Here is a 27,033-nt window from a genome sequence, read left to right on the forward strand (position 1 = left end):
AGACAGTATGGTACTGGCACAAAGACAGAAATATAGATCAGTGGAACAAAATAGAAAGCCCAGAGATAAATCCACGCACCTATGGACACCTTATCTTTGACAAAGGAGGCAAGAATATACAATGGATTAAAGACAATCTCTTTAACAAGTGGTGCTGGGAAATATGGTCAACCACTTGTAAAAGAATGAAACTAGAACACTTTCTAACACCATACACAAAAATAAACTCAAAATGGATTAAAGATGTCAATGTAAGACCAGAAACTATAAAACTCCTAGAGGAGAACATAGGCAAAACACTCTCCGACATATATCACAGCAGGATCCTCTATGACCCACCTCCCAGAATATTGGAAATAAAAGCAAAAATAAACAAATGGGACCTAATTAAACTTAAAAGCTTCTGCACAACAAAGGAAACTATAAGCAAGGTGAAAAGACAGCCTTCAGAATGGGAGAAAATAATAGCAAATGAAGCAACTGACAAACAACTAATCTCAAAAATATACAAGCAACTCCTACAGCTCAATTCCAGAAAAATAAATGACCCAATCAAAAAATGGGCCAAAGAACTAAATAGACATTTCTCCAAAGAAGACATACACATGGCTAACAAACACATGAAAAGATGCTCAACATCACTCATTATCAGAGAAATGCAAATCAAAACCACTATGAGGTACCATTTCACACCAGTCAGAATGGCTGCGATCCAAAAGTCTACAAGCAATAAATGCTGGAGAGGGTGTGGGGAAAAGGGGACCCTCTTACACTGCTGGTGGGAATGCAGACTAGTACAGCCACTATGGAGAACAGTGTGGAGATTCCTTAAGAAACTGGAAATAGAACTGCCTTATGATCCAGCAATCCCACTGCTGGGCATACACACTGAGGAAACCAGAAGGGACAGAGACACGTGTACCCCAATGTTCATCGCAGCACTGTTTATAATAGCCAGGACATGGAAGCAACCTAGATGTCCATCGGCAGATGAATGGATAAGAAAGCAGTGGTACATATACACAATGGAGTATTACTCAGCCATTAAAAAGAATACATTTGAATCAGTTCTAATGAGGTGGATGAAACTGGAGCCTATTATACAGAGTGAAGTAAGCCAGAAAGAAAAACACCAATACAGTATACTAATGCATATATATGGAATTTAGAAAGATGGTAACAATAACCCTGTGTACGAGAAAGCAAAAGAGACACTGATGTATAGATCAGTCTTATGGACTCTGTGGGAGAGGGAGAGGGTGGCGAGATTTGGGAGAATGGCATTGAAACAGGTATAATATCATGTATGAAAAGAGTCACCAGTCCAGGTTTGATGCACGATACTGGATGCTTGGGGCTGGTGCACTGGGACGACCCAGAGGGAGGGTATGGGGAGGGAGGGGGGAGGAGGGTTCAGGATGGGGAACACAGGTATACCTGTGGTGGATTCATTTCGATATTTGGCAAAACTAATACAATATTGTAAAGTTTAAAAATAAAATAAAATTTAAAAATTAAAAAAAAAAAAAGAACTGGACATGGAACAATAGACTGGTTCCAAATAGAAAAAGGAGTTCGTCAAGGCTGTATATTGTCACCCTGCTTATTTAACTTATATGCAGAGTACATCATGAGAAATGCTGGACTGGAAGAAACACAAGCTGGAATCAAGAGTGCCGAGAGAAATATCAATAACCTTAGATATGCAGATGACACCACCCTTATTGCAGAAGGTGAAGAGGAATTCAAAAGCCTCTTGATGAAAGTGAAAGTGGAGAGTGAAAAAGTTGGCTTAAAGCTCAACATTCGGAAAACGAAGATCATGGCATCCGGTCCCATAACTTCATGGGAAATAGAGGAAATAGATGGGGAAACAGTGGAAACAGTGTCAGAGTTTATTTTTCTGGGCTCCAAAATCACTGCAGATGGTGACTGCAGCCATGAAATTAAAAGACGCTTACTCCTTGGAAGGAAAGTTATGACCAACCTAGATGGCATATTCAAAAGCAGAGACATTACTTTGCCACCAAAGGTCTGTCTAGTCAAGGCTATGGTTTTTCCTGTGGTCATGTATGGATGTGAGAGTTGGACTGTGAAGAAGGCTGAGTGCCGAAGAATTGATGCTTTTGAACTGTGGTGTTGGAGAAGACTCTTGAGAGTCCCTTGGACTGCAAGGAGATCAGCCCTGGGATTTCTTTGGAAGGAACGATACTAAGGCTCAAACTCCAGTACTTTGGCCACCTCATGCGAAGCGTTGACTCATTGGAAAAGACTCTGATGCTGGGAGGGATTGGGGGCAGGAGGAGAAGGGGACGACAGAGGATGAGATGGCTGGATGGCATCACTGACTCGATGGACGTGAGTCTGAGTGAACTCCAGGAGTTGGTGATGGACAGGGAGGCCTGGCGTGCTGCGATTCATGGGGTAGCAAAGAGTCGGCCATGACTGAGTGACTGATCTGATCTGATCTGATCTGACCATAAGGATAAAGAGGACAGGAGTTGGCCCTCTGCTTTTATAGAGCTTACCTTTTACATGAGGACGGCACCAGAAATTATCAAAAGCTTTTCAAAAGTAAACTTCATCAGTCCTTGCGCTTTACTCATTCAGCCTCCAGACAGATCCACAAGCTGCAGGGCACGTCCAACATGAAACCCCAACAAGGATGCCCGCACATTTCCAGATCGGTGCTCAAGGATGCAGGTTCTGAGTTGCTATCTAAACTGATGTGATGATTAAGACTTTTTTATTCTACTACAAGATTCACCATAGCTGCAAAATGAGACCAAGTACACTAAAAGAAATACAGCTTCAGGAATTAATGTCGAGTTTCTGTTTCACTGTCAGATAATAAGCAAAAATCAATCTCTGCATCTCCCAAGTACCTCTTGTATGTTTGGGAGCTGGACCGACATAAAAATTCATGAACCATAACAAATTCCTGTATTCGGGTAGCAGTGATATTCATGGGGTAACCAGAGAGTGAGAACTGGACCATAAAGAAGGCTGAGCACTGAAGAATTGATGTTTTTGAACTGTGGTGCTGGAGAAGACTCTTGAAAGTGCCCTTTGGATTGCAAGGAGATCAAATCAGTTAATAATAAAGGAAATCAACCCTGAGTATTCACTGGAAGGACTGATGCTGAAGCTCCAATAATTTGGACATATGCTAGAATAATTTGGCTGCTATGAGACAACTCATTGGAAAAGACCCTGATGCTGGGAAAGACTGAGGGCAAGAGGAGAAGGGGGAGACAGAGGATGAGGTGGTTGGATGGCATCACTGATTCAATTGACATGAGTTTAAGCAAACTCCAGGAGATAGTGAAAGACAGGAAAGCCTGGTGTGCCGCAATTCATGGGGTCACAGATTTGGCTATGACTTAGTGTCTGAACAACAACAACCAGAACATAACTTAATATGTATGTATTCTTTTCGTTATTAAGGTATTACCTTAATACCTTAATTAGAGTTTCTTAACCTCTAAAGACCCTGCTATTTCTCTTGTTTCCTCAGAGACTACAAATCGTCTTCCGTCTCAGAAAGGGGGCAGTGGTTGGCTTCTGTGTGCCTCTATAGGGAACACATTGGTATAAGTGAAACCTACTGTGCCCTACATAAACCTTCATGACAATTGGGAAGGAGCCCTGAGGATATTATAAATGAATAAAGCCTTCTCTTCTCTTAGGCAGCATGAGTAACCAAGGTCCTTTTTCGGCAGTCCTCAGAGGAGGAGCAAGTCTTTCAGAATCGTCAGGAAATTTAGCTATACCAGGTATGTTTGCTTTTTTCTGCATGAAGGTGTTGTGGGGTCCATACAACATTCATCTCTAGACACACAAGTTTCTTAATTGCCTTTGTGCTGCTGCTGCTGCAGCTAAGTCGCTTGAGTCGTGTCCGACTCTGTGCGACCCCATAGATGGCAGCCCACCAGACTCCCGCGTCCCTGGGAGTCTCCAGGCAAGAACACTGGAGTGGGTTGCCGTTTCCTTCTCCAACGCATAAAAGTGAAAAGTGAAAGTGAAGTCATTCAGTCATGCCCAACTCTTTGCGACCCCATGGACTGCAGCTCACCAGTCTCCTTTGTCTATGAGATTTTCCAGGAAAGGATACTGGAGTGGGTTGCTATTTCCTTCTCCAGGGGATCGTCCCAACCCAGGGGTCAAACCTGGGTCACCTGTACTGCTGGCAGATTCTTTTACTGAGTGAGCTACAAGGGAAGCCCCTATATATCAATAATGAGTCCTAATCTAATGAAATTATTGATTTTGTTTTTATGTTTAGATAAACAGCACAGTACAAATCTATTTAGTAATTCATATAAATATTCATCTGAATATTGTGAAAAACTCAATGTGAAAGAACAGATTGTAGGCTGAAAACAGGTTTTTACACTTAAACAAGTGGAGATTTCATGCAATATTAGTTGTGGAGGTAACCACTTAGATGCAGAAGTGAAAAGTGTGTCTCAACAGGCAGGCAAGTGGTTAATTGCTAATGGTGTATGTAGGAAAATGGTATGTCTGCCCTTAGTATGCACTGTCCTTGATAAACCCTTCTAACTCAAAATTTGATGTATTGCAGCTTAAGGACATTAGCATGTATATCAGGTAAGGGTCATAGTTTCTGGGAAAAAATACAGATAACATTAATATAAGCAAAGAAGAATAGAATTTATTTCAATGATATGAGATATTTCACTGAATGAAACAAAAACTCTATATTTGATTAACATGTGGCAACATACTTATTTTGAAAATTTAGCCTCTTAAAAACTTAACAAGAAAGAAAAAATATGTATATATGTGTTTATGTATATGTATGCATTTTAGGATTACCAAATATATTATTTAAAATTTCATTTAAAAACACAAAAAATCACCAAAAAGGTTTCTGAATACATTTTTACACCACAGAAAGGTATAAGGTGACATAGCTCTCTTTTAAGAGACTTCTCTTTAACCCTGGACATTAACTCAGTTCCTTCTGTTGTAGGGCTATGGGAGACAATATGTCCTCTGTCACTGAGTTCATCCTACTTGGATTTCCTCTTGATACAAGGACTCAGATGCTCCTCTTTGGGCCTTCTCCCTGTTCTATGTCCTCACCCTGCTGGGGAACGGGGTCATCTTGGGGCTCATCTCACTAGACTCCAGACTGCACACTCCCATGTCCTTCTTCCTGTCACACCTGGCCAACGCTGACATGGCCTACGCCTGCAGCACGGTGCCCCAGATGCTGGCCAACCTCCTGAGTCCAGCCAAGCCCATCTCCTTTGCTGGCTGCATCACACAGACCTTTCTCTTCTTGACATTTGCGGTCACAGAATGTCTTCTCCTGGTGGTGATGTCCTATGATCGATACGTAGCCATCTGCCACCCCCTCTGGTATTCAGTCATCATGAGCTGGAGAGTCTGCGTCATGCTGGTGGTGACTTCCTGGACCATTGGAGTCCTTCTGTCTTTGGTTTATCTAGTGTTACTTATGTCCTTACCCTTCTGCATGGCCCAGAAAATCGATCATTTCTTCTGTGAAATCATGGCTGTTCTCAAACTTGCTTGTGCAGACACACACATCAATGAGCTTTTGGTATTGGCTGGAGCAGTTTCTGTGCTAGTGGGACCCTTCTCCTCAGTTATAATCTTGTATGTGTGCATCTTCCATGCCATCCTTAGTCTCCAGCTTGGGGAAGGGCAAAGCAAAGTCTTCTCTGCCTGCTCATCTCACCTCTGTGTGGTCAGACTCTTTTATGGCACAGCCATTATCATGTATGTTGGACCCAGATATAGGAACCCCAAGGAACAGAAGAAATGTCTTCTCCTGTTTCACAGCCTTTTCAACCCTATGCTGAATTCCCTTATCTATACTCTTAAGAATTCAGAAGTTAAGAATGCCATGAAGAGTGCTGGGAATAGAGAGTTTTATGAAAAGATGATCGCATCAGTGTTGACAATGACCTAGGAGGATATTATTTCAAAAGCTCTCAAGCCCAACCCCTCATAAGATTATTTGAGATGCTTATTAAAAATAGAGTAAATCTCCTGACCCACCATTAGATCACTGATTCAGTAGATGTGGGAAGTATTTTAGAAAACTGCATTTTTAAATATTATCATTATCCAAATATTACCAATAGCAATTTGTGGTGCTATTGAATGTTATAGACCAATATTTGGAAGTCACAGATGTAGAATAACACGCTTTGTAATTTCTTCATCAAGCTATGTTCCAGCCCCATATCTCCCAAAATGTTTTCCTCAAATCATGCAGTATTTGTCTTTCTCTGTCTCATTTATCTCACTAAGCAGAATGCCCTCAAGGTCCGTTCATGTCACAAATGGCAGGATTCCCTTCTTTTTGTGGCTGAACACACACACACTCTCTCTCTACTTCTTATCCTCTCATCTGCTGGTGAACACTTAGGTGGTTTCCTTTTCTTGACTATTGTGAGTAATGCTGATATTAACATGGGGGTAGAGATAACTTTTTGAGTTAGTGTTCTTTATTTTCCTTTAGATAAATGCCCAGGAGAAATTGCTAGATCGTATGGTAATTCCATTTCTATTTCCAGGGAAAACTTTCATATTGTTTTACACAGTAACTGTAACAATTTTCACTTATACCAACAGTGTAAAAGGGTTCCCTTTTCTTCACATCTTTGTCAACATTTGTCATCCTTTATCTTTTTGATCATAACCATTCTAAGGGGCATGATGTGATATGTCACTGTGATATTGATTTGCATTTGTCTGATATTGAGTGATACTGAGTAATGTTTCAGGTCCCTTTGGCTATCTGTATGTATTCTTTGGGAAAATGTCCATTCAGATTCTTTACTCACATTTAGATTGGATTATTGGCAACAAAGGTACATCTAGTCACGGCTATGGTTTTTCCAGTAGTCATGTATGGATGTGAGAGTTGGACTATAAAGAAAGCTGAGTGCCGAAGAATTGATGATTTTGAACTGTGGTGTTGGAGAAGACTCTTGAGAGTCTCTTGGACTGCAAGGAGATCCAACCAGTCCATCCTAGGAGATCAGTCCTGGGTGTTCATTGGAAGGACTGATGTTGAAGCTGAAACTCCAATACTTTGGCCACCTGATATGAAGAGCTGACTCATTTGAAAAGACCCTGATGCTGGGAAAGATTGAAGGCAGGAGGAGAAGGGGATGACAGAGGATGAGATGGTTGGCTGGCATCATCAACTCAATGGACATGAGTTTGGGTAGGCTCCAGGAGTTGGTGATGGACGGGGAGGCCTGGCATGCTGCAGTTCATGGGGTCACAAAGAGTTGGACATGACTGAGCGACTGAACTGAGTAGCTTTTTTGCTACTGAGTTGTATGTGGTTTTTTAAATATATATTTTGAATATTAACCCCTTGTTCAATATATATGGTTTGCAAGTATCTTTCCCCATGCCTTATGTTGTCTTTTCATTGTGTTAATCTTTTTTATTTCTTTGCTGTGCAGAACCTTTTTAGTTGAGGTAGTTCCGCTTGTTTATTTTTTATTTTGTTAGATGTTATGTCAAAAAATTCATTTCCAAGAGCCAGGTCAAGGATCGTTTATTTTATGTTTTATTTATCTCTTTGTAGTTTCAATTCTTTTGTTTAAGACTTTAATCCACTGTGTGCTAATTTTTGTGAGTGGTGTAAGATAGGAGTCTAATTTCATTCTTTTATATATGAATATCCAATGTGCACATTTACTGAAGAGACTATCCTTTCTCCACTGAGTATTCTTGGCTCCCTTGTTAAATATTAGTTGAACATATTTGCAGGGATTTATTTCTGTGCCCTCAGTCCTGTTTAATTGGCCTGTGTTTCTGTTTTTTTGCAGGTAACGTATTGTTTTGACTACTGTCCTGTTCGGTTCAGTTCAGTCGCTCAGTCGTGTCCGACTCTTTGTGACCCCATGAATCGCAGCACACCAGGCCTCCCTGTCCATCACCAACTCCTGGAGTTCACTCAAACTCATGTCTATCGAGTCGGTGATGCCATCCAGCCATCTCATCCTCTGTCGTTCCCTTCTCCTCCTGCCCCCAATCCCTCCCAGCATCAGAGTCTTTTCCAATGAGTCAACTCTTCGCATGAGGTGGCCAAAGTACTGGAGTTTCAGCTTTAGTATCGTTCCTTCCAAAGAAATCCCAGGGCTGATCTCCTTCAGAATGGACTGGTTGGATCTCCTTGCAGTCCAATTCTCTCTTAATAGTGAAATGGAGAAAAATCAGATGATGGTTACAAAGTTCATCCTATTAGGATTTTGTCTTGGTCCAAGGATCTGCTTATTCCTCTTTGGGCTCTTCTTCCTATTCTATGTCCTGACTCTGCTGGGGAACAGGGTCATCCTGGGGCTCATCTTACTGGACCCCAGACTGCACACCCCCATGTCCTTCTTCCTGTCACACCTGGCCATCATTGACATGGCCTACACCTGCAGCACAGTGCCCCAGATGCTGGTCAACCTCCTGAGTCCAGCCAAGCCCATCTCCTTTGCTGGCTGCATCACACAGACCTTTCTATTTTTGAGCTTTGCTCACACCGAGTGTGTGCTCCTGGTGGTGATGTCCTATGATCAGTATGTGGCCATCTGCCACTCACTCCAGTATTCTGTCATTGTGAGCTGGAGAGTCGGCATCAGCCTGGTGGGGACTTCCTGGGCATGTGGCTCCCTCCTGGTCCTGGTCCATGTGGGTCTCGTCCTGAGGTGGCCCTACTGTGGGCCTCATGAAATCAACCACTTCTTCTGTGAAATCCTGTCTGTTCTCAAGCTGGCCTGTACTGACACTAAACTCAACCAACTTGTCATCTTTGCTGCTTCTGTGTTTGTCTTCGTTGGGCCCCTCTGCCTGGTGCTGGGCTCCTGTGTGTGCATCCTGGCCGCCATCCTGAGGATCCAGTCAGCTGAGGGCTGCAGGAAGGTCTTCTCCACCTGCTCCTCCCACCTCTGCATGGTCAGGCTCTTCTTTGGCAGTGTCATCATCATGTCCATGGCCCCCAAGTCCTGCCACCCTGAGGAGAAGCAGAAGATCCTTTCCCTGTTTTATAGTCTTTTCAACCCCATGCTGAACCCGCTGATCTACAGCCTGAACAGCAAAGAGGTCAAGGGTGCCTTGAGGAGAGCACTATTCAAGGAGAGTCATTTCTAACTGGTGATATTTGAATCCAAAAAAGTTCTCTGCTTTCTTATGTGTGCCTTGATGACACAAGAATAAGATTTCCCTCTACCTTTGAAGGAAAATTTTTAGCTATATTGCTTTCATTGATTTTTCTTTTATATGTGATTTTATTGTTATTGTTCCATCACTAAGCATGTCCCATGAATTCCATGAACTGCACTCTAGGCTTCCCTGTCTTTCACTATCTCCCAGAGTTTGCTCAAATTCATGTCCATTGAGTCAGTGATGCTATCCCACCATCTCATCTTAGGTCACCCACTTCTCCTGTCCTCAGTCTTTCCCAGCATCAGAGTCTTCCAATGAGTCAGCTCTTCACATCAGGTGGCCAAAGTATTGGAGCTTCCACTTCAGCATCAGTCCTTCCAGTCAACCTTCAGGGTTGATTTCCTCTGGGATTTACTGGTTTGACCTCCTTGCAGTCCAAGGGACTCTCCAGAGTTTTCTCCAGCAACACACTTCAAAAGCATTAGTTCTTTGGCACTCACCCGTCTTTGTGGTCCAACTCTCATATCAGTACATGACTATTGGAAAATCCATAGCTTGGATTATACTATGATCTTTTTCTTTGATTGCTCTGAATTTAATATCTCTGAAATTAACTTTTATTTAAATTGATTTGCTGAGTCTACAAATTTGAATAGTCTTTCCACTGCCCTAACTATATTAGTTCATCAATGGTATAGGTCACAAGATGTGGAAGAAAAAAAAAAAGTTATGAAGGGAAGTGATCTTGAAAGCCTAGAAGCACACTTGTCCACTCTCAAAAATTGCACTCCCCCTGTTCAAGAGTAAGTCAGAGATGTCTAGCTGGTTGTGCTCCATAATGTTGAAAAATCTCATATGAAAATTGTTGAGTCATATTAGGGAGCAGGCTGATTGAAGGAACATAATTAATACAAGGTAGTTTGGAGATCCAAACCAGTCAATCCAAAATGAATTGGACTGCAAGGAGATCCAACTAGTCAATCCTAAAGGAAATCATTGGAAGGACTGATGCTGAAGCTAAAACTCTAATACTTTGGCTACCTGATGTGAAAAACTGACTCCTTGGGAAAGACCCTGATGCTGGGAAAGATTGAAGGCAGGAGAAAGGGACAACAGAGGATGAGATGGTTGGATCGCATCACCTACACGATGGACATGAGTTTGAGCAAGCTCTGGGAGTTGGTGATGGACAGGGAAGCCTGGAGTGCTTCAGTCCATTGGGGTCCAAGGAGTCAAACATGACTGAGTGACTAAACTGAACTGAACTGATTTTGGAGAAAACAGGAAAGATAAAGGAAAAGCTTGCTGATGGGGTGGAAATAGTATGTTGTTTATAGCTTTGGGGGTAAACTGATTAGCTCATGGCTACTAAAAGAATAAAACTGGGTGGATAATGTGTACAAACAAATACTTTCTTTGACTTTTCGATTTCTAGAAAATTTTGTGTGTTGTATGTGAGTTATGTAGATGTACAGACTGTCTCTGTATATTATTTTCTAGTGTCCTTTCAACAGTAATTTCATAGGAAATTTTACCTGATAGTATAAGTGGCTAGTATGGTATGACTGGCTCTTCTGCCTTGTGGTAATTAATTCTGTTTTACAAACCCAATGGTCAGAGTTGAGTCCCATATGTTTGAAATAATTTTTTCAGAGTGTTACTTTTACATCCACTTTATAACTTGCCCTGAGACAAGGATGGCCACTTTCCTCCAGACTTTTCCTCAATTTCACAGTAACAGTGAACAGGAGGGTTGTTCAGTAGAATAAGGGTGTGTCCTTCATTTGGGGTTTAGTAACTTCTCAACCCTACTCTTAATCACTGTGAGTGGGCAACAACGCTTACTGAATGTAGAAACAAAATGGGTTTTTACAAAAAGAGTTAAGGTTTGAATTAATCACTCAGTGCTGTACACTTCATACTTATATCGATCATTTACATGGATCATCTCGTTCAGTCATCATAACATATCCCAGAAGAGGGTCCTATTATCAGTCTGTTTTATGCATGTACCAGAAAAACAGCGTCAGGGGGAGGAGCCAAGATGGCGGAGGAGTAGGACGGGGAGAACACTTTCTCCCCCACAAATTCATCAAAAGAGCATTTAAACATCGAGTAAATTCCACAAAACAACTTCCGAATGCCGGCAGAGGACATCAGGCACCCAGAAAAGCAGCCCAACTCTTCGAAAGGAGGTAGGAAAAAATATAAAAGACAAAAAAAGAGACAAAAGAGGGAGGGACGGAGTTCCGTCCCGGGAAGGGAGTCTTAAAAAGAGAGAAGTTTCCAAACACCAGGAAACCCTCTCACTGCCGAATCTGTGCCGAGCTTTGGAAGCACAGAGGGCAACATAAAAGGGAGGGGAAAAAAAAAAATAAACAATTAAAAATCGCGGATTGTGAGCCCTACGGGAACTCCCCCAGCGGAGAAGCAGCGCAGACGCCTGCACACGGCATTAGCAAGCGGGGGCTGGGCAGGGAAGTGCGGCACAGGCTGTGTCCCTTAGAGTAAGAATCGGGCCGAATGTCCTGAGCGCTATCTGAGCGAAATAATTTGGGCTAGCAAACCAGACTGTGGGATATCTACCACGCGAAAAGCCAGCCCTAACCTAAGACACCGCCAGGCCCGCGCACAGAACAAAGGACTGAACAGAGATAGCCGGCTGCAGACCTCCCCCTCCGGTGACAGGCAACCAGAGCCGGAAGGGGGCAATCGCAGCCCCAGAGAGACACTATCTATAAAACTGTAAGCAGGCTTCTTTGCTAACTAAAACTTCTTGGGGGTCTGGACGGTCAACATCTGCCTGAGAAGGTGTGCCGGTTTTACACCCAGATAACCGAGTGGCGGGGAGGCGATAAGTCGCAGCATTGGCGCCCGCCAAGCACCTCATCGCCTGAGCTGCTCGACCTGGGAAGAACACAAAACGCAGGCCCAACCGAGTCTGCGCCTCTGAGGACTACCCGAGTGCCTGAACCTGAGCGGCTTGGACCTGGGAGCTCAGTCCAGGGCCGGCCTCTGATTGTTCCCGGCGGAACAACCTAGAGCCCAAGCAGTGTGGGCAGGGAGGTTACACGCGCCGTGAGCGGGGGCAGACCCAGTGTGGCCGAGGCACTTCGAGCGCACGCCAGTGTTATCTGTTTGCAGCATCCCTCCCTCCCTCCCCACAACGCGGCTGAACAAGTGAGCCTAAATTAAAAAAAAAAAAAAAAAAAAAAAATAGGGTCCTCCACCGTCCCCTTTGTGTCAGGGCGGGAACCAGACACTGAAGAGACCAGCAAACAGAAGAAGCTCTAACAGAGGGAAACGCCTTGGAAGCTACAGGCCATAGATTAAAACCCTGTGGTTACTACGGATTACATAGGAAGGGGCCTATAGATCTTGAGAAATATAAGTCGGACTAAGGAACTGCCAAAAATGAACTGAACCCACAATACTCACAACAAAACCAGAGAAAGACCTAGATATATTTTTACTATTTTTACGATCAATCTTTCTTTCTTTTTTTTTTAATTAAAAAAAATTTTTTTAAGTCCTCTATTGTCCTTTAATTTTCACTTTTATAACTATTACTTTGCAAAAAAAAAAAAAGACCCTATTTTTTTTTTTCTTCTTCAGCAAACTTCATATATATATTTTATAATTTTTTGACCGTGGTTTTTTTTTTTTTTTTTCTTTTTTCTTTTTCTTCTTTTCTTTAACATTGCATTTTTGAAATTCCAAACTCTACTCTAGATTTTTAATTTTAGCCTTTTGATATATGTTATCAATTTTGTACCTATAGTTTTTTTCATAATTGCTGTGACTTTTTTTTTTTTCCTCTGTTTCTTTCTCTTCTTCTTTTATATAACATCGTATATCTGCAATTCCAAACTCTACTCAAGATTTTTAATTTATGCTTTTTGGTATTTGATATCAATTTTGTACCTGTATTTTCTTTATAATTTTTGCGACATTGTTTTTGTTGGTTTGTTTGTTTTCTCTCTTTATTTTTCTTCTTCTTCTTTTTTTTTTTTTTAACGTTGTATTTTTGAAATTCCAAACTCTACTCTGGATTTTTAATTTTTGCTGTTTGGTATTAGTTATCAATTTTGTACCTGTAGTTTCTTTATTACTTTCACGACCTTGTTTGTTTTTCTTTGTTCGTTTTTTCTCTCTTTCTTTTCCTTCTCCTTTTCATTAACATCGCATTTTTGAAATTCCAAACTCTACTCTAATTTCTAATTTTTGTTTTTATGTATTTGTTACCAATTTTGTACCTTTAAGAACCCAATCTTCAGGACCCATTTTTCACTAGTGTACGAGATTACTGGCTTGACTGCTCTCTCTCCCTTTGGACTCTCCATTTTCTCCACCAGGTCACCTGTATCTCCTCCCTAACCCGTCTCTACTCTACCCAACTCTGTGAATTTCTGTGTGTTCCAGACGGTGGAGAACACTTAAGGAACTGATTACTGGCTGGATCTGTCTCCCGCCTTTTCATTTCCCCCTTTTATCCTTCTGGCCACCTCTGTCTCCTGCCTCCTTCTTCTCTTCCCTGTATAACTCCGTGAACATCTCTGAGTGGTCCAGTTGTGGAGTGCACATAAGGAAGTGACTACTGGCTAGCCCACTCTCTCCACTATTGATTCCACCTCATCTCATTTGGGTCACCTCTAACTCCCTCCTCCCTCTTCTCTTCTCCATGTAACGCTGTGAACCTCTCTGAGTGACCCTCACAGTAGAGAAACTTTTCATCTTTAACGTAGATGTTTTATCAGTGGTGCTGTATAGAAGGAGAAGTTTTGAAACTACTGTAAAATTAAGACCGATAACTGGAAGTAGGAGGCTTAAGTCCAATCCCTGACTCCAGGGAACTCCTGACTCCAAGGAACATTAATTGACAGGAGCTCATCAAACGCCTCCATACCGACACTGAAACCAAGCACCACACAAGGGCCAACAAGTTCCAGGGAAAGACATAACAAGCAAATTCTCCAGCAACAAAGGAACACAGCCCTGAGCTTCAAGATACAGGCTGCCCAAAGTCACCCCAAAACCATAGACATCTCATAACTCATTACTGGACATTTCATTACACTCCAGAGAGAAGAAATACAGCTCCATCCACCAGAACATCGACAAAAGCTTCCCTAACCAGGAAACCTTGACAAGCCACCTGTACAAACCCACACACAGCGAGGAAACGCCACAATAAAGAGAACTCCACAAACTGCCAGAATACAGAAAGGACACCCCAAACTCAGCAATTTAAACAAGATGAAGAGACAGAGGAATAGCCAGCAGATAAAGGAACAGGATAAATGCCCACCAAACCAAACCAAAGAGGAAGAGATAGGGAATCTACCTGATAAAGAATTCTGAATAATGATAGTGAAATTGATCCAAAATCTTGAAATTAAAATGGAATCACAGATAAATAGCCTGGAGGCAAGGATTGAGAAGATGCAAGAAAGGTTTAACAAGGACTTAGAAGAAATAAAAAAGAGTCAATATATAATGAATAATGCAATAAGTGAAATTAAAAACACTCTGGAGGCAACAAATAGTAGAATACCAGAGGCAGAAGATAGGATTAGTGAATTAGAAGATAGAATGGTAGAAATAAATGAATCAGAGAGGATAAAAGAAAAACGAATTAAAAGAAATGAGGACAATCTCAGAGACCTCCAGGACAATATTAAACGCTACAACATTCGAATCATAGGGGTCCCAGAAGAAGAAGACAAAAAGAAAGACCATGAGAAAATACTTGAGGAGATAATAGTTGAAAACTTCCCTAAAATGGGGAAGGAAATAATCACCCAAGTCCAAGAAACCCAGAGAGTCCCAAATAGGATAAACCCAAGGCGAAACACCCCAAGACACATATTAATCAAATTAACAAAGATCAAACACAAAGAACAAATATTAAAAGCAGCAAGGGAAAAACAACAAATAACACACAAGGGAATTCCCATAAGGATAACAGCTGATCTTTCAATAGAAACTCTTCAAGCCAGGAGGGAATGGCAAGACATACTTAAAATGATGAAAGAAAATAATCTACAGCCAAGATTATTGTACCCAGCAAGGATCTCATTCAAGTATGAAGGAGAAATCAAAAGCTTTTCAGACAAGCAAAAGCTGAGAGAATTCTGCACCACCAAACCAGCTCTCCAACAAATACTAAAGGATATTCTCTAGACAGGAAACACAAAAATTGTGTATAAATTCGAACCCAAAACAATAAAGAAAATGGCAACGGGGTCATACTTATCAGTAATTACCTTAAACGTAAATGGGTTGAATGCCCCAACCAAAAGACAAAGACTGGCTGAATGGATACAAAAACAAGACCCCTGCATATGTTGTCTACAAGAGACCCACCTCAAAACAGGGGACACATACAGACTGAAAGTGAAGGGCTGGAAAAAGATTTTCCATGCGAATAGGGACCAAAAGAAAGCAGGAGTAGCAATACTCATATCAGATAAAATAGACTTTAAAACAAAGACTGTGAAAAGAGACAAAGATGGTCACTACATAATGATCAAAGGATCAATCCAAGAAGAAGATATAACAATTATAAATATATATGCACCCAACACGGGAGCACCGCAGTATGTAAGACAAATGCTAACAAGTATGAAAGAAGAAATTAACAATAACACAATAATAGTGGGAGACTTTAATACCCCACTCACACCTATGGATAGATCAACTAAACAGAAAATTAACAAGGAAACACAAACTTTAAACGATACAATAGACCAGTTAGACCTAATTGATATCTATAGGACATTTCATCCCAAAACAATGAATTTCACCTTCTTCTCAAGTGCACATGGAACCTTCTCCAGGATAGATCACATCCTGGGCCATAAAGCTAGCCTTGGTAAATTCAAAAAAATAGAAATCATTCCAAGCATCTTTTCTGACCACAATGCAGTAAGATTAGATCTCAATTACAGGAGAAAAACTATTAAAAAATCCAACATATGGAGGCTGAACAACACGCTGCTGAATAACCAACAAATCACAGAAGAAATCAAAAAAGAAATCAAAATTTGCATAGAAACGAATGAAAATGAAAACACAACAACCCAAAACCTGTGGGACACGGTAAAAGCAGTCCTAAGGGGAAAGTTCATAGCAATACAGGCACACCTCAAGAAACAAGAAAAAAGTCAAATAAACAACCTAACTCTACACCTAAAGCAACTAGAAAAGGAAGAAATGAAGAACCCCAGGGTTAGTAGAAGGAAAGAAATCTTAAAAATTAGAGCAGAAATAAATGCAAAAGAAACAAAAGAGACCATAGCAAAAATCAACAAAACCAAAAGTTGGTTCTTTGAAAGGATAAATAAAATTGACAAACCATTAGCCAGACTCATCAAGAAACAAAGGGAGAAAAATCAAATCAATAAAATTAGAAATGAAAATGGAGAGATCACAACAGACAACACAGAAATACAAAGGATCATAAGAGACTACTATCAACAATTATATGCCAATAAAATGGACAACGTGGAAGAAATGGACAAATTCTTAGAAAAGTACAACTTTCCAAAACTCGATCAGGAAGAAATAGAAAATCTTAACAGACCCATCACAAGCACGGAAATTGAAACTGTAATCAAAAATCTTCCAGCAAACAAAAGCCCAGGTCCAGACGGCTTCACAGCTGAATTCTACCAAAAATTTAGAGAAGAGCTAACACCTATCCTACTCAAACTCTTCCAGAAAATTGCAGAGGATGGTAAACTTCCAAACTCATTCTATGAGGCCACCATCACCCTAATACCAAAACCTGACAAAGATCCCACAAAAAAAGAAAACTACAGGCCAATATCACTGATGAACATAGATGCAAAAATCCTTAACAAAATTCTAGCAATCAGAATCCAACAACACATTAAAAAGATCATACACCATGACCAAGTGGGCTTTATCCCAGGGATGCAAGGATTCTTCAATATCCGCAAATCAATCAATGTAATACACCACATTAACAAATTGAAAAATAAAAACCATATGATTATCTCAATAGATGCAGAGAAAGCCTTTGACAAAATTCAACATCCATTTATGATCAAAACTCTCCAGAAAGCAGGAATAGAAGGAACCTACCTCAACATAATTAAAGCTATATATGACAAACCCACAGCAAACATTATCCTCAATGGTGAAAAATTGAAAGCATTTCCTCTAAAGTCAGGAACAAGACAAGGGTGCCCACTTTCACCATTACTATTCAACATAGTTTTGGAAGTTTTGGCCACAGCAATCAGAGCAGAAAAAGAAATAAAAGGAATCCAAATTGGAAAAGAAGAAGTAAAGCTCTCACTGTTTGCAGATGACATGATCCTCTACGTAGAAAACCCTAAAGACTCCACCAGAAAATTACTAGAACTAATCAATGACTATAGTAAAGTTGCAGGATATAAAATCAACACACAGAAATCCCTTGCATTCCTATACACTAATAATGAGAAAACAGAAAGAGAAATTAAGGAAACAATTCCATTCACCATTGCAACGGAAAGAATAAAATACTTAGGAATATATCTACCTAAAGAATCTAAAGACCTATATATAGAAAACTATAAAACACTGGTGAAAGAAATCAAAGAGGACACTAACAGATGGAGAAATATACCATGTTCATGGATTGGAAGAATCAATGTAGTGAAAATGAGTATACTACCCAAAGCAATCTATAGATTCAATGCAATCCCTATCAAGCTACCAACAGCATTCTTCACAGAGCTAGAACAAATAATTTCACAATTTGTATGGAAAAACAAAAAACCTCGAATAGCCAAAGCGATCTTGAGAAAGAAGAATGGAACTGGAGGAATCAACCTACCTGACTTCAGGCTCTACTACAAAGCCACAGTTATCAAGACAGTATGGTACTGGCACAAAGACAGAAATATAGATCAATGGAACAAAATAGAAAGCCCAGAGATAAATCCACGCACATATGGACACCTTATCTTCGACAAAGGAGGCAAGAATATACAATGGATTAAAGACAATCTCTTTAACAAGTGGTGCTGGGAACTCTGGTCAACCACTTGTAAAAGAATGAAACTAGAACACTTTCTAACACCATACACAAAAATAAACTCAAAATGGATTAAAGATCTAAACGTAAGACCAGAAACTATAAAACTCCTAGAGGAGAACATAGGCAAAACACTCTCTGACATACATCACAGCAGGATCCTCTATGACCCACCTCCCAGAATATTGGAAATAAAAGCAAAAATAAACAAATGGGACCTAATTAACCTTAAAAGCTTCTGCACATCAAAGGAAACTATTAGCAAGGTGAAAAGACAGCCTTCAGAATGGGAGAAGATAATAGCAAATGAAGCAACTGACAAACAACTAATCTCGAGAATATACAAGCAACTCCTACAGCTCAACTCCAGAAAAATAAATGACCCAATCAAAAAATGGGCCAAAGAACTAAATAGACATTTCTCCAAAGAAGACATAAAGATGGCTAACAAACACATGAAAAGATGCTCAACATCACTCATTATCAGAGAAATGCAAATCAAAACCACTATGAGGTACCATTTCACGCCAGTCAGAATGGCTGCAATCCAAAAGTCTACAAGTAATAAATGCTGGAGAGGGTGTGGAGAAAAGGGAACCCTCTTACACTGTTGGTGGGAATGCAAACTAGTGCAGCCACTATGGAGAACAGTGTGGAGATTCCTTAAAAAACTGGAAATAGACATGCCTTATGATCCAGCAATCCCACTGCTGGGCATACACACTGAGAAAACCAGAAGGGAAAGAGACACGAGTACCCCAATGTTCATCGCAGCACTGTTTATAATAGCCAGGACATGGAAGCAACCTAGATGTCCATCAGCAGATGAATGGATAAGAAAGCTGTGGTACATATACACAATGGAGTATTATTCAGCCATTAAAAAGAATACATTTGAATCAGTTCTAATGAGGTGGATGAAACTGGAGCCTATTATACAGAGTGAAGTAAGCCAGAAAGAAAAACACCAATACAGTATACTAACACATATATATGGAATTTAGAAAGATGGTAACAATAACCCTGTGTACGAGACAGCAAAAGAGACACTGATGTATAGAACAGTCTTATGGACTCTGTGGGAGAGGGAGAGGGTGGGAAGATTTGGGAGAATGGCATTGAAACATGTAAATATCATGTATGAAATGAGTTGCCAGTCCAGGTTCGATGCACGATACTGGATGCTTGGGGCTGGTGCACTGGGACGACCCAGAGGGATGGAATGGGGAGGGAGGAGGGAGGAGGGTTCAGGATGGGGAACACATGTATACCTGTGGCGGATTCATTTTGATATTTGGCAAATCTAATACAGTTATGTAAAGTTTAAAAATAAAATAAAATTAAAAAAAAAAAAAAAACAGCGTCAGACTTTTACCTGGACAGTCTGACTCCCGAGCCTTGTGTACTTAACCATAACAGTGTCATAGGTCAATATCATTGTAATTCAGTAAAGAAGTCTAAGATATCCCAAGGAAGAATATGTTAACTGAAGAAGTATCTCTGCACTGTCTCATGTATGCAAAGTGAGCTGCTCTTTGCTCTCCGAGGACTGGAAGATCAGAGACCATTTATGAGAGGTCGGTTGTCCTGGACAGTAAAACCTATGGACAGAGTTGCAAACGTTATGGGACTTTTAGAGGAATACAAACCGTGAATAAGGTGAGAATTAAGTCTACTCTCACTGAGATTGGTGATTTAGTTCAGCTAAGATCAAAAGTCATTACAAAGACATCAACACCCTCTGTCTTTTTCTCTCTCTATCTCCATCTCTGATTTTGTCTCTCTGTTTCTCTCACTACAAACCAGGCACTGCACTTTACAAGAATTATTTCATTTCATCCTCAAAATAGCCTTTTGAGGCAAGAGACAATCCCCACTTTACACATAAGGAAATGGAGGCAGGGGGACTGAGTAACTCACCCAGTTCACAGCAAATGACAATCCAGTTCAGGATTGTACTAAGGCAGTCTGATTCTTGACCCTATAATCATTACCACTGGGTAATGGCCTCTTTAGAGCAGATCTATGGGTAAAAATCATGGGAATTGAGAGGCTGAAACAAATCAAATGACTCAGACCAGTGAGGGCACTGGGATTTAGATAGAAAGGACTTGCATTTGCTAAAGAAAGCAGCTTGACTCCAAAGTGAGATGTGAACTGTGGGTGTAGTAACAAGGAAGAAGTGTGGCTCCAAGGGTCAGAGAAGGAGGCGGTTCTCTGGAAATGAGCTGGGAAGTGAAAGAGAACCAGTGCAAGAGAAGACTGATGCCACAGTTTCTCACTGGGTCCTCACCAGCAGAAAACAGGCAGAATGGATGTTTAATAGTATTTTATCTAAAAAGAGCCCTTTCTCAAGACAAATGTCCCATTTGTTTATTGTTTTATTTTTTTAATTTTATTTTATTTTTAAACTTTACAATATTGTATTGGTTTTGCCAAATATCGAAATGAATCCGCCACAGATATACATGTGTTCCCCATCCTGAACCCTCCACCCTCCTCCCTCCCCATACCATCCCTCTGGGTCGTCCCAGTGCACCAGCCCCAAGCATCCAGTATCGTGCATCAAACCTGGACTGGCGACTCGTTCCATATATGATATTATACGTATTTCAATGTCATTCTCCCAAATCATCCCACCCTCTCCCTCTCCCACAGAGTCCAAAAGACTGTTCTATACATCAGTGTCTCTTTTGCTGTCTCGTACACAGGGTTATTGTTACCATCTTTCTAAATTCCATATATATGCGTTAGTATACTGTATTGGTGTTTTTCTTTCTGGCTTACTTCACTCTGTATAATAGGCTCCAGTTTCATCCACCTCACTAGAACTGATTCAAATGTATTCTTTTTAATGGCTGAGTAACACTCCATTGTGTATATGTACCACTGCTTTCTTATCCATTCATCTGCTGATGGACATCTAGGTTGCTTCCATGTCCTGGCTATTATAAACAGTGCTGCGATGAACATTGGGGTACATGTGTCTGTTTCCCTTCTGGTTTCCTCAGTGTGTATGCCCAGCAGTGGGATTGCTGGATCATAAGGCAGTTCTATTTTCAGTTTCTTAAGGAATCTCCACACTGTTCTCCATAGTGGCTGTACTAATTTGCATTCCCAGCAACAGTGTAAGAGGGTTCCCTTTTCCCCACACCCTTTCCAGTATTTATTGCTTGTAGACTTTTGGATCACAGCCATTCTGACTGGTGTGAAATGGTACCTCATAGTGGTTTTGATTTGCATTTCTCTGATAATGAGTGATGTTGAGCATCTTTTCATGTGTTTGTTAGCCATGTGTATGTCTTCTTTGGAGAAATGTCTATTTAGTTCTTTGGCCCATTTTTTGATTGGGTCATTTATTTTTCTGGAATTGAGCTGTAGGAGTTGCTTGCTTTAATTTCTGTTACTCCAGAAGGGAGGTCAAAGAATATCTCACTGCCGTTAATGTCAAAGAGTGTTCTGCCTATATTTTCCCCTAAGAGTTTTATAGCTTCTGGCCTTTCATTTAGGTCTTTAATCCATTCAGAGTTTACTTTTGTGTATGGTGTTAGGGAGTGTTCTAATTTCATTCTTTTGTGTGAGCTGCCTGTTTTCCCAACACCACTTATTAAAGAGACTGTCTTTTCTCCATTGTATATTCCTATCTCCTTTGTCAAAGACAAGGTGCCCAGAGGTGTGTAGGTTTATCTCTGGGCTCTCTGTCTTATTCCATTGGTCTATATTTCTGTTTTTGTGCCAGGACCATATTGTCTGGATTACTGTAGCCTTGTAGTATAGTTTGAAATCAGGAAGGTTGATTCCTCCATTTTTCTTTCTCAAGATTGCTTTGGCCATTCAGTCTTTTGTGTTTTCATACAAATTGTAAAATTTCTTGTTCTAGTTCTGAGGAAAATGCCAGTGGTAATTTGACAGGGATTTCGTTGAATCTGAGGATTATTTTGTGTAGTATAGTCATTTTGACAATAAATTCTTCCAATCCAAGAAAATGATATATCTCTCCATCTGTTTGTGTCATCTTGATTTCTTTCAACAATGTCTTAGAGTTTTCTGCATACAAGTCTTTTGTCTCCTTAAGTAGGTTTATTCCTCAGTACTTTATTCTTTTTAATGCAGTAGTCAATAGAATTATTTCCTGAATTTCTACTCTTGACCTTATATTGTTAGTACATACAAAAGCAACAGATTTCTCTGTATTAATTTTGTATCCTGCAACTTTACCAAATTCATTGATGAGCTCTAGCAGTTTTGTGGCAACATCTTTAGGATTTTCTATGTATACTGTAATGTCATCTACAAACAGTGACATTTTTACTTCTCTTCCAGTTTGAATTCACTTTATTTCTTTTTCTTCACTGGTTTCCATGTCTAGGAATCGAACTCGGGTCTCCCGCATTGCAGGCAGACGCTTTACCATCTGAGCCACCAGGGAAGCCCTGGTAGGACTTCCAAAGTTACATTGAATAAAAGTTGCAAGAGAGGAATCCTCGTCTTGTTCCTGATCTTAGAGAAAGAGCTTTCAGCTTTTCACTATTGAGTATAATGTTAGTTTGTCATGTATGACCTGTATTATGTTGAGGTGTGTTCCCTCTGTGCCCACTTTATGAAGAGTTTTTTTTTTATCATAAATGGATATTGAATTTTATCAGAAACTTTTTCCTCATTTACTGAGATAATAGTATGATTTTTATTATTCAGTTCATTAATGTGGTGTATCACACTGATTAATTTGCAGATATTGAAAAAATCTTTGCATCCCTGGGATAAATCCCCCTTGATCATGGTGTATGATCCTTTTAATGTACTTTTAGATTCATTTCCTGGTATTTTGTTGAGGATTTCTGTCTATGTTCATCAATAATATTGGCTGTACTTTCTTTTCTCATGGTATCGTTGTCCAGTTTTGGTATCAGGGTGATTGCAGCCTCATGGAATGTGTTTGGAAGTATTCCTTCCTCTGAAATTTTTTGGAATAACTTTGGAGGAATAGGTATTAATTCTTTTCTACATTTTGGATGGAATTCACCTGTGAAGGCAACTTATGCTGGACTTTTGTTTACTGGGAATTTTTAAATCACTGGTTCCATATCAGTACTTGTATTATAGTTGGTCTGTTCATATTTTTTTCAATTCTTTCTGTTAAGTCTTGAGAGACTGTACCTTCCTAAGAATTTGTCCATTTCTTCTAAGTTATATATTTTATTGGCATATAGTTGTTTATGGGCATTTATAGTCCACAAACTTCCCACTTTTTGAGCTAGGACATTGGTCTTTTGCTGCTGCCCTCAGACTGCAGCTTACACCATCAGCTATCCTGGTAACCAGACCTTTGGATTCAGACTGAACTAAAACACTGGTTCTCTTGAATATCCAGCTTGATGAGTGCAGGCCTGGGGGCTTCTCAGCCTCACGCAGGAAGATATTAGACTTTGGACAGGGAAGCAGGGGCTGACTTAAGGTTTCTGCTGTGCTGTCTTTTCCACCCCTGGCTACTGAGCTGCAGAGAAGGCAGTATCTGCTGCTCCTGTAGGCTGCCCTGTTCTCCCTGAAGAGTTTCACTTTCTGACCGGGTGTGTTCAAGAAAACGTAGGGGTAAGTCATTTGAGACAGAAATTGCTGGAGAGAAGTTCTTGAGTTGGCAAGAAGATGACATTTATAGTATACGTTGTAGACTGGCCTTTGATGAAAAAAAGTAATAACTCCATAGGAAGAGCAGATAACTTAAGATAAATGCACAAATTCATTAACTTAGTCAGTGTGTGTGTTAGGATTGAATGAACTGTCATCTGATTGCATCTGTTTCCTCAGTTTTCTCACTAAGTAGCTAAGATTAGCTAAGACTATGGGTGGAAGGATTTATGTGAGATTTATTGAAAGAGAAAAAAAAACACCTGAGAGAAGAGACTAGGAAATACAGTAGGATTTCTGGGAACATCAAAGGCCAAATCGAGGTGAATTCTCATGAATTTAAGGGATCTGAGTCATCATGTGTGTGTGTTTTTCTGTGGATCTGTGGGTATAGGCAAAGTCCTCCATCATCTAAATTCAATGCTTAGAGCACTGCACTTACAACAGAGAGGGGACAATGGCCTCTCTAAATGTAAGATGTATATTTAGGGGAAAATGTTTTCAAAATGGGACAAATACTGCTCTACTGAAGTACCCTTGGAGTACTTCAGGAAAGCATTTAGGCAATATGATTCAGTCTATGTGATTTTCCAAGTAGTGAGTAATATTTGCAGTGGAAAATTTTGATAATTATTACATATTAACACTTTTCAGCAGATGGGGATAATTTACTCCCTGAGAAAGATCCAGTCCTTAGAAGGGCTACCTTAATAATCTCATAGGAAATCACATTTATTGCATCATGAATCAATCTTTCCAAAAGTAGGATATGGAGACAGGATCAATTTCAAGATCAAAGATATAATATATGTATATCCTTGGGAATTCTACTGTGGGACATAATCAACGAAATGAAGTTTATCACTTAGATTTTTATTTCGAGTCTCTTGAGTACAGACATCTTTGCCATTCTTCCTCAGTTCTTACTTTTATGCAAAAGCAGATTCACATAAGTGCACACACATGCACTTGCATGCGCGCATGCACACACACACACACACACACACACACACAGATAATAATGCAAGAGACACAGGAGAGGAGGAATAGGAAAGACACAGAATGGTGAGACTATGGTTTGTAATTTGTTCCCTGGACACCACAGATATGTCTCTGGGGAATGGATTGCTTTCATTTAATCAGACTATAAAGCCCTCACATATATAGAAGATCCTGGGCACCCCTGAGTCCTGCCCTCCCCATCAGGGCAGAAAAGGGATCCGGGACTCATCATCTACTGCACTTGCTTCCGGGAGCAGGTGACTTAACTCCAGCCACTCCCCATCTCTGTGAGTTTTCCAGCCCAGTTTGGGAAAAATACCACAAGTAGTACCACGACTCCTCTTTATGTTAGTAGAAATCATTACTTTTATACAATTAATGACTGACAGGGGAGGGAGCAGGGCAGAAGGCTGGAAGAAATCATCAGGTTTATGAAGAAGGAAAAGCCACCTTTGTGAAGACCCCTTTCTTGAACTGTGTGAGGTCTCAGAGTCACATCTGATACCCACGCTGTATAAATATAGGCTTCTTTTTCTTCTTAATTGGACCCCTTCCCTGGTCACACATGTGGGAAGAGTCTGGTGAAATTCAATGTCCCTGAGTCATGGTATCAAGCTGAAAGGGATGTAAGAGGCCTCTGACCCTGTTGCCTCCTGAAGCTGGGGGTGTGCCATTTACTACTTTTCATTTCTTCCTCTGCTGACCAGCTTCTCACACTACACTTGGAAACATCCTCCTGCCAGGGAAGTGAGGAAAGCTAGCATCCCCTTCTTCTGCCCACGAGGGAGATGTTAGGAAGTGGCAGGACGAAATCCTATAGCTACTTGATAAAGATCTCATCATTATTTCCTTTGTAGCAGAAAAGCGGGTACAGGAGGCCATTTAGCTTACCCTGAATCCTTTTCCAGAATTTCTCTCCAGGGACGGTTGTCCTCATCTGAGGAAAAGCCTGCAGCATCTCCTGGAGGAGGTTAACATGGTACCATTGTCACTTTTCAAATGTGGGGGGACAGTTCTAGGAGTTGAAAATATGGCAAGATATCCCTACTATAAAACCAATTTCTTAGTTTGAAATGTGTTTGTACCTGGCAGATTTTCAGTGAATGCTTTTGCTTTTATTCTCTTCACATTTATTTAAGTCAATTTTTTAAAATAATGAAAAATGAAAATATATAATTTTTAAATTTTGCTAAATGCAAAATAAAGTCAGGAGAATCCTGTCAGTGTTTATGTTACAGAAAACACGGGACTTCCACAGACTTTCTCTAAGCTGCAGTAATTTGGTTATTTTCATCCATATTTCAGCATTCTAATCTTAGGATTCAAGTTAATATTACTGAGGCTAACAGAGTCTTCATATTCATGCTAATCTGGCTTGTGCTGTGTAAAAGTGGAGAACTGATGGTTTTCTGACAGGAAGTTACTGGAAGGGCATTCTAAGTATCCCTGACTTGAGTTTGTAAGTGGTCAGAGTCCACTGAGGTATGAGGTATTGGAGCAAAGGGTATTACTTCTGCAGCAGGTCAGAAAAAGCAGTGATCTCTCTCTGTAGGCATCAAAGAAGGTGGGAGATGTTCTAAGACTAATGAAGATAAGGATATAGCCCTCTGATAATCATCTTGCAATATGTTTATTAATGTTGTTTATTATTTTCATACTAAATAAACCTTTCTAAACATATATATAATTGTATACAAATTTAAATGGATTAACTGACTCTTCTCAATGGCATATTACTATATGATGTAGAATGCAACAAATATTTTCTTTTAACTTACAGTAACAACATGCCTAGACTGTAGAATTAACTTTAGATATATTGAATCTCTTGGAAGCTGGACTTAGAAGCTAATAGCAGATAACCGGGCTTCTTGGAGAGATGATGAAAAAAGGCATTCGCGAGCACAAGTCTGGAAGCCAAAGACTCAGGCAGTGTTACCAGGGAATGACTACTTGTAAAATTACACTGGCTAATGGAGGTTAGATTGATCTGCAAATGCATGAATTTGTTTAGGAGGCAGATTCTTCATAAACTCAGTTACTAAGTCCCTCAGCAGACAACTCGGGACAGGAGAGCAGACCAGAACTAGCAGTTAAACCAGCAGCCACCATGTAAGCTCTTAATGCTTTTGCTGACATTTATAACATTTGATGTTTATGCTAAGGTTAGTTGTAACATTAGGACCTAA

The 27,033-nt window shown here is 40.3% G+C and overlaps 1 protein-coding gene and 1 pseudogene across 1 annotated transcript; both read left to right on the forward strand.

The window, feature by feature from the left end:
- Nucleotides 1-5,000: 5,000 nt before the first annotated feature.
- LOC129658743 (olfactory receptor 13-like) lies at nucleotides 5,001-5,936 on the forward strand (annotated as a pseudogene).
- Nucleotides 5,937-8,220: 2,284 nt separating this feature from the next.
- On the forward strand, nucleotides 8,221-9,153 carry LOC129658744 (olfactory receptor 2A1/2A42-like). The gene has a single exon (XM_055589591.1). The coding sequence runs from the start codon at nucleotides 8,221-8,223 to the stop codon at nucleotides 9,151-9,153; it is 933 nt and encodes a 310-aa protein (XP_055445566.1).
- Nucleotides 9,154-27,033: the final 17,880 nt, after the last annotated feature.

The sequence above is a fragment of the Bubalus kerabau genome, chromosome 8, assembly GCF_029407905.1.
Source record: "Bubalus kerabau isolate K-KA32 ecotype Philippines breed swamp buffalo chromosome 8, PCC_UOA_SB_1v2, whole genome shotgun sequence".
In the NCBI taxonomy this organism is placed as follows: domain Eukaryota; kingdom Metazoa; phylum Chordata; class Mammalia; order Artiodactyla; family Bovidae; genus Bubalus; species Bubalus kerabau.